Raw genomic sequence first — 9174 nt, 5'->3', positions numbered from 1 at the left:
GGCAGACATCTTTGCGCTACGGCAGCGCAGAGCCAACAAACTAGCGATTGCGAGATCGCCAAAACGTCACAACTGTGTAGAAAAAATAACGAGTATATTTATTATCTTAAGTCTACATGAAATCTATACCCTACACAGACTATGAAATACTATCTGTAAAATTATCTATCTAAACAAACCTCATCACTTCAGAAGGTAGGTGATGCGGACGTCGTGGAAGACATTTTGTCCCGTAACGCTTGCCGTACTGTTTGGGGGGAGAAGCGGTGGGGGGAGATGTTCATGTTGTTGCAGTCTGCAGTCTGACCGCTAGATGTCGCTAAAAGTTACACACTGTAGCTTTAAAGGACAGTTTTTTTGTTTTTTTTACAGTGTCCTGTCTGACAATGTGGCAATAAGAATAATTGTCTTGATGCCAAAAAGAGCCCAACAGATTTTACTTTCACAAGAGGAGCAGTACGGCTATCGCCATAGTTTTCCGTTTGTTTTATGCATATACATTACTTTATTATAGTTATGCAGGGAGTTTTACAGATTATATGGACACTGCAATGTAAGTAGAACAGGAAAGGAAAAACAGAAAAACAGGAGAAATTTTGAAGGAAAGAGGAAATTAAAAGGAGATAATGATAAAACATTTTCAGTCTGCCTTATCACCTGCAAAGAGATGTAAAAAGAACAGCATATCCAATGGACATGGTACGAGACATACAATAAAGTAACACCTAGATACTATCGCTGAAGTATAAGTAGTATTACTCTGTGTTACCTGAGGACAGTTTTAACAATTTTTTTTCCTGTTACACTGCTATTCAGGTGTCTGTCTGTCTGTATGTTGGTCGGAAATGACCAGACGTGATCATTGATAGACAGCAGAGGACAGTCGTACTGATGGTTGTTAAAATATGTTTGCAGCTGCATTAAGAAACAATAAACCGTTTGCTAGATCAGACACGACTTGCGGAATGTGTTGACATCCGTACGTTGCACTCAATGGTTTCCCATAAATTAGCAGATCAACAGGGGTCAGATGTTCCCACAGCATGCCAATCAGAGCAGAGGTGATTTTAACACCTGTCACTTCCTGAGACGTTTGACCCGGGTAGACACAAGTCAGTAAGCTGTTCCCACTGCCACTAAAAGCCGACTGTTCCCAAGTGTCAGGTTGCGTGGTGGTTCGAAGAGGATCCAAATGCAGAGACTGAAGCTGAAGGTGGTTACTTGCAGATGTAATAACTAATAAAATGGGTAACAGAAGCAAAAATCCAAAAACATAAATCTACAAAATCCACAAATATTGAGAACCAGGAATACTCACAGCAAGGGGGCAAAGAAATGTCAACAAACCAGCCACAGTGACTGAGCAGGAGGAGCTTATATGGGAGAGACAAACAAAGACCAGGCTAATCAGCAGATTGGGAGAAGGTGAAAAAGGAGTCTAGAAGGGAGCTAGGGAAAAGGAGACTGAGAAAAGAGGGCAAAAAAGAAATACCTAAGAACTCAAATATAATCAAAAATAACTAGAATAACACACAAAAAAAATTAAACCAATGAAAACTCAAAGATAAAACTTAAACAGAACCAAAACCGTGACACCATGTCTCATCAGGCTTTTCAGCCAGTGGGATAGGGGTAACAGAGGTCCCTTCTAGAGAAAGAACTCATAATCAAGTTAATCTTATTCAACTGCGAGACTTCTCCCTTCTACCCACATTTGCCTATTTTTTTAGTTTCCTCCCTTTGTTGCTTATCACTGCTATAATTACTTTCATTTGTTGGAAATTTGCAGGACAGATTGTATCAACATTCCAGTTGTTGTTTTTTTTAACATTTATTTTAACATCTTTCTTATCAGCTCCATGTCGTCTTTGGAGTCCAAACTGAACGCCTTGCAGTGCCACTTCACCTGGGGTCTAGAACTTTCCAAATACAAACTAAACTATCTCAGTGATGCACTGGAGGACATCGCCACAGATGAGGGAAACGTCTGGCTGGGTCACATCTACAACCTGCAGGGGTTCATCCAGTACAAGCTGGGCTCCTCTGAACAGGCCTTGAACATCTTCAGACGAGCCACTGAGACCTTCCAGCGTCTTAAAAACTCTGATGAAGCTCCCTGGTTGATGGTGAACTTTGGGAATCTGGCTTGGCTGCACCATCTTATGGGTGAAGGTGAGAAGAGTCAGGATTACCTGTCAAAGATTGAAGCTCTGATGAGAGAATACCCAGCTCCACCTGGGGAAGAGGTCCACCCAGAGGTCTGTGCTGAGAAGGCCTGGACCCTGATGAAGCTTGACAAAGAGAAGAAGCTGCAGGCTGCAGAGCTCTTCCAGAAAGCTGTGAGGATGCAGCCAGACAATGTGGAATGGCAGAGTAGCTGCGCCATATTATCAGCAGAGGTCTTTAAAGAAAACTTACAGGAACTGTACACTGACATGCTGGAGACGCTGAAATCTGCCAAAGAACGAGATCCAGACAACTTATGTATTGCTGCTCTTTATCTGGAGGCTGGAAGTGCAAAAGGAATAGAAATAAAGAATGAAGCTCTGGAGTTGTCTGAAAAGCTGAAGAAGCTGCCTGCCAACCATTACACTGGAATCAGACTATTACTGCGTCTGAACAGAAAGTTTGAATTTGACGACAACGCTGAGGAATTTTCAAAGAAGAACCAGAGAAAAAAGCAAGACAGATCTGATGCAGAGCGTCTTAAAGAGAAGATATTTTCCAAGGATTTCAAACATGACAAGGAGACGATCGATAAAGCAATCGAACTCTGGGAGGAAGTGACTAATGCTGATCCTGAATTTTCTCTTGAAGATAATATAACTTTAGCATCCATATATGCAAAGAAAAAAGACGGGAACGCTGACCAGATCTACAACAAGCTGCTGGAAAAAAATGACCTAGATCCAGTTGGAAAACAGATGCTTTACAACCGTTATGCAAAACATTTATATTTCTTTAAAAATGAGAGGAAGCAGTCAATTGAGTTCCACATTAAGGCAGCAGAGATTCCAGAAGAAACCTTCTATCGAAAAAGCAGCATCGCAGAGTTGAGAAAGTCTCTCAATAGAATTCAAGATCCAGAAATAAGACAGAAAATATCATCCAGAATAACTGAATTTCTCAGAGATATTTAAGTTTCCACATTAGCATAAATACTAGCTGATTCATTTAGAGCTGTAAAAAGTTTGTTTAGGGTTCTAGTTTGTTTCTATTCACACAGATTTCTCTCCTTCTTATATAACATGATGAGCGCAACCATAAAACCTGGTGACTTTTAATAAAAAAAGACACAGCTCCACCTAGAGTTCTGTGCTGAAATGAACAGGACATTGTTTTTTAACATGAGCTTATCTTAGTTTGACTAGAGAGGGGATATCCTGAGTCATTAGAGTAGAATAAATATTACTTTATTGTCTCCTCAGAGAAATTTGTCATGGAATAGGTAAATCACAGTACCTATTCCTTCAGCTCTGTGATATTCTGGTTTTTCCATTTCAGAGCAGGAGAACATGAACTCAGATCCACCGCAGCAGCAGGAGGAGGATAGAAAGTGTCGTAGCACACATTTCTCCCCAGTGGAGCTTGAAATAAGAATAAAAGCATATGAAGATTAACAAAGAATTAGCAAAAAAGGAAAACTTACAAACCTTTGAAACGGTTATCCATGGCTTTGTTACATCTCGGCTGGACTACTGTAGAGCACTTTATTTTGGGGTGAGCCAGTCCTCCCTCGCACGTCTCCAGTGGGTGCAAATGCAGCCACATGCCTTTTTAATGAAGTATGTTAAAGGGAGCACATGCCTCCCATTCTGGCCTCCCTTAATTGGCTGCCTGTGCATTTTAGAGTTCATTTTAATATATATATTTTTTTAAATCTTTAAAAGGCTTGGCCCCTCCCTACCTTCTGAGCTTCTTCATCCCTATGCTTCCTCTAGGTGAAGCTCAGAGGAGACAGAGCTTGTGGTTGCTGTTACAAAATTATCAAATGAGATCCACCTCCTCATCAGAGAATCTTCTTGACTATTCTTAAAACTCGTCTTAAAACCTATTTTGTTCTTTGACTTTTTACACAGCATGATACTCTCTATGTTTTTGCATTTTGTGGTTTGTTTATTGTTCTTTTTTTAATAAAGGTTTCATTTTTTTTATGAATTTATTTTATTATATTTGTTTTATTCCTTTAAACTTCTATTTTGTTTAAAATATATTACCTTTACCTGATATGTACAGCACTTTGTGGCAGCTGTGGTTGTTTTAAAGGGCTTTATAAATAAAGTTGAGTTTGGTTGAGTTACAAGAGGCTAAGTCAAGCTTTGTCATTTATAAATAAGGAGTGCATGGATGAAATATGAGACTAAGTGTAACCCTGCAGATAAATAAAGATAAAATATAGTTAGATTAGATAAGGTCCAATTATCAGCTATTCTGTTTAACTTTTACCACCTGATATACAAAGCATTCACTGGCTTTTGACAGCAAATGAAATATGTAAGTTAAAACTTGTTTCATGACATAATGTGAAAAGGAGTGGATGTGAAGCTAAAGTCTCTCTAAAGCCAATTTATTTATATTTTTCTTGTTTTTTTTTTTTAATCCAGTTTGGGATATATTGTGCATTTATACCCCAGAGAGAAAGGAACAAAAAAATAAAATATAAATACATAGACATTTACATTATCAAGTCAACCCCAGTATATATATATATATATATATATATATATATATATATATATATATAAAATCAATTCAGTTCATTTAAGTATATAAAGTGCCAATTCACAACACATGGCATCTCACTACACTTTGCAGAGACAATTCAACCAGATCATACAAACAAATTGGTAAAAAATTTCTATCTAAGGGAAACAACCTGATTGCATCGACTCATTGACTTGACAGCAATCCCTCACACCAAGCCTACCTGTAACGACAGTGGAGAAGAAATCTCCCTTTTAACAGGAAGAAACCTTCCTGCAGAACCAGGCTCAGTGTGTGTGGCCATCTGCCGAGGCCAAATAGGAGACAGAAGGAGAGATACAAAAGATAACTGTCAATCAGAAGCATGGCTTAAGAGGACCGGCTATGAAAAGTTCTTGATAACAGATGTCAGTATGATCAGTTCAATGAACTCAGAGAGGCTTGGTGTAATTTGCGGTGTACCCCAGGGTTTTCTAATTGGTCCAAAGCTGTTTATATTGTATATCATCGATAGTTTTCTGGTTTATCAATTTTGTTTTTGTTAAGATCTATCCTTTTTGCTTACAACACAACCCTGTATGTATCAAGAGACAATATTCAGTAACTTGTGACTGAATGACTACTTCTGACTAAATAATTGTCTAAACTCTAGCATTGGTGTGATAAAAACAAATTATATTTTAATATAAGAAAAACTAAATAGATTTGTATTTAGTAACAAACAAATGAAGACGTAACGGTTGAGGAAGTCATTTTAGAAAGGGAAAAAGAAAGACAATTCTTGGGGTAACATTAGATCATAAGTTATCATGGAAACCGCATATTAAGGTCCTTCGAAATAACATTTCAAAATTGATTGCCTTATTCCACAAGCCTGGATGCTAGCACCAAAAAAATTTAAAAGGAGGAGTTTGACTTAAAGGTGTAGTAGAGGATTTTCGCTAACTTTTTAAAAGACCCACTCTCTCCACAAAAATGCACATGCACAACCCTGTACCTGATCCCGAGAAGGAACGCCCATTAAATGCGTGAAAGAGCATGCACAAGCCCAATAAATAACCTTTTCTTCCCAGTAAAGTTACAATATAGAGGTAGATGACATTTACTAGCAGTGATGTGAAATGGATCCAAATAGCATGCCAAACTTTACCTGTGAGTAGAAACTTTGTAACCAAGGCATCAATGGGAGACCCAACCTGTGCTTTCAGTGTACGTAAAAGAATCTTCCAAAAACACTCTGGTCTTCTTTCTCTCTTATGAGGCCTTTCTCTTCTTTTCATACACTTCACAGACACTTTTTCTCTTTCGAACCTCAGCCATTTTCAAACAACAGCGGTAGGAAAGACGAGCTTCAATGACTGGCTGAGACCGTAGCTCACCACAGATATACGTCTAAAAGTGTGCATGTGCAGAAAAAGATAGCTAACTGGGGATAAGCACCTAAGACGGCCTTACATAAACAAATCACAGAATGATTGACAATTAAGAAGACCACTTATTTTGATGATCCACCTGGAAAAAGGGAAATCTCCACTATATCTTTAAGACATTTTCTGTAAATCTCTTCTGTGCTTTCTCTGACAATTTATTTAATGTTAAACGTCTTCATAATGCTGCGTTCCTTTTGCTGTGGATATTTTTGTTAATGCTTTTGATATTATTGCTAATATTTGTTGTGTTAGCCAAACTCACGAGAAGGTGGCTCCCCTCATCCTCTTCATTGCCTTTTATAATGATGGTTTACACCTGATGTTTTTCATGTCACGTAGCAAACAATTTGTGGCTGAATGTATTTTATTCTTATGATGCAATTAGGTGAATATATGCAATTCTGTCTATCTTTTTACTAATGTCACATGACTGTCTAAATATATCACAGAGTAAAAAAATTATAAAAGCTTCACTAGGCTGACATGAAAGGCATAAAAAAAAAAAAAAAAGCATGGCAGCAACATAAACTGTCAGATCCATCATTAAAAACAAATGAATGCAGAAAATGCTAGAAACAGCAGCTTTATTTTTAAACTGTGTTTTTATCTAGTTGGATTTTCTGTGACAAGATTTTTACAGTTCACTACGGACATTTCCAAATTGCTTTTTCATACATGTTACATATCTAAATAAACATTACATTGTTTTTATAAATAAGCTATAAACAATATACTTTAGTTTAACAAAAAAAAACTTTTTCAGTTGTAATGTCTGACATTTTTAAATTAGTCTTAGATCACACCTCGTCACTCGAGTGAGTGCTCATGTGGAGTTTGAAGTTTTTCAACTTCACTGAATTCATGTTCAGAGGGCTGAAATGAAAAAGCTTCCAGGCCTGTATGAGTGGACATGTGACGAGTCAAATTAGCTCTGCGAGAGAAACACAGACTACAGAATTCGCACGGGAAGCGTTTCTCACCTGAGTGAACTTTCATGTGAGTAACTATGTTTATTTTTTGTATAAAACTTTTCCCACAAATCTTACAGGAGTAAGGCCTCTCACCTGTGTGTGTTCTAATGTGATGTATTAAATTACTCCTGTCACTGAAACGTTTTCCACATGTCTGACAAGAGAAAGGCTTCTCTCCGGTGTGGGTTCTTGTGTGAGTGATTAAACTATCTTTCTGGATAAAGCCTTTCCCACAGATCTGACACTCAAAGGGTTTCTCACCTGTGTGAGTTTTTGTGTGACGGATTAAATGAATCTTCTGACTGTAACCTTTTCCACAGGTCTGACATGGGAAAGGTTTTTCACCGGCGTGCATGCTCATGTGAGATGCCAAACGATCGTCACGAGAGAAAGTTTTACCACAGATTTCACATGGACGTTGTTTCCCTACAGAGTGAATCCTCATGTGAGTTACCAAGTTACTTTTTTGAACAAACTTCTTTCCACACATTTGGCACGAGAAACGCTTCTCACCTGTGTGAGTTCTGATGTGGTCGTATAAATAACACTGGTTGAAACTTTTACCACATATCTTGCATAAAGCCCTTTTCACCGCACCATGTCTCTTTGGTTTCGTTTTATCCTCGTTATTCTGTCTCAGTATAGATGCTTTATCATTGGTCACCATCTGGTCTGGGTGCTCCGCTCCAGTAGAGTTCTGGGAGAACAGCTGGTCCCTATTTGGTTCTCCCTGCTCTCTGTCCTTCACCATTATGGTACCAGTCTCCTGGTTCAGAACAAGCTGTTCTCCAGCCTGACTGATGCAGATTTCACCATGTTCCTCTTTTAAATGCTGAAATTCAGTTGTTTCCATTTCCGTTTTAATCAGGGGAGCTACAGAATCTTTTGGCTCCTTCACCGACTGCCATGCTTCTGGTTTCTCTTGGTCCAAACCGGAGATTATCTCTTTGTTTGAAGGCTTCTGGCCCGACTGAAGCTCTGTCTCTTCACAGCTGTATTGATATGGAATATCTAGAGAAACAAAATTGTGATTGTTATTATTTAATTATATTAATTCAATCATTTTGTTCTTCTTAGTGTCTTATTAATGTAGGAAGACCTCTCCTTGGTTCTGAGTAATTGGTGGGTGGATCTGCCTCACTTTTTTCAGCCCAAACACAATGTAAAACCCACTCACTCCAAATCTTCACCCTCTTGGACCTTCTGTTAAAATCTAGAAACTATGCCATATGTAATAAAGAAGACATCACTGATTTAAATGATGATACAGTTGCACTCAGATTTCTGGACAAACTAATTGCAGTAAGCTCGGGATAATAGTTGTCGTATATAATCGTTAACTCTGTTATCGAAAACCTGAAAACCTTGGAAGCCAAGAGCAGATAAAGCCGGGGCGATGTGGGCGGTCTGAGGTCTGTTTAAAGCTGACTTGATCATTTAAATATCCAATTGTAACATCGTTCTTTAAACTTTACAGACTTTTTTAAAGTGACCCTCCAAGGACCTGATCAAACATGACCCTGAGGTTCCTGAGGACAGTTTTTATGGATGAACAACAAGGTGTGCTTTAATCATTTTATAAGAAAAAAGCTCAGATTTTCTGTTTAGTTTGTCTTTACCTGAAGGTCATTTGAAGATGGTCAGTTTTTGACACACATTTAAAAAAAGAGGAGAAAGTGAAAGAGTGAAACTCTGGGTCATTAGAACTGCATTAAAACTGAATCTAATTGAATTTTTATTATCTTAATTTCCTGCTTATATGCACCACAATGTCAGCATACCACTGTATGAGAACGGGCCGAGTCACTAATTACTAGGGGTGGAAAGGTACAAAAAACTCACGGTTCGGTGCGTACCTCGGTATTGACCCTACGTTTCGCTGCGTACCTCAGTATGGACCCTACGGTTCAGTACGTACCTCGGTATGGACCCTCGTTTCGCTGCGTACCTCTGTATGGACCCTACGGTTCGGTACGTACCTCGGTATGGACCCTACGGTTCGGTGCGTACCTCGGTATGGACCCTACGGTTGGTGCGAACCTCGGCATGGACCCTACGTTTTGGTGCGT

The 9174-nt window shown here is 38.7% G+C and overlaps 2 protein-coding genes across 2 annotated transcripts in view; one reads left to right on the top strand and one right to left on the bottom strand.

Annotated features, from left to right (window-relative positions):
• Positions 1–4015, top strand: part of LOC107100194 (interferon-induced protein with tetratricopeptide repeats 1-like) — a 17786-nt gene extending 13771 nt beyond the window's left edge. The window contains exon 2 of the mRNA XM_015398597.1: positions 1856–4015. Within this exon, the coding sequence (XP_015254083.1) occupies positions 1856–3140 (1285 nt within the window). The 3' untranslated portion in view covers positions 3141–4015. The remainder of the gene's footprint in view (positions 1–1855) is intronic.
• A 2644-nt stretch (positions 4016–6659) lies between these two features.
• Positions 6660–9174, bottom strand: part of LOC107100188 (zinc finger protein OZF-like) — a 6992-nt gene continuing 4477 nt past the window's right edge. The window contains exon 2 of the mRNA XM_015398588.1: positions 6660–8116. Coding sequence (XP_015254074.1) covers positions 6942–8116 — 1175 coding nt within the window. The 3' untranslated portion in view covers positions 6660–6941. The remainder of the gene's footprint in view (positions 8117–9174) is intronic.

Source organism: Cyprinodon variegatus, unplaced genomic scaffold, assembly GCF_000732505.1.
Source record: "Cyprinodon variegatus isolate N-32 unplaced genomic scaffold, C_variegatus-1.0 Scaffold943, whole genome shotgun sequence".
NCBI lineage: Eukaryota > Metazoa > Chordata > Actinopteri > Cyprinodontiformes > Cyprinodontidae > Cyprinodon > Cyprinodon variegatus.
The sequence above is the reverse complement of the archived record's forward strand: the minus strand, read 5'-3'. Positions and strand labels throughout refer to the sequence as shown.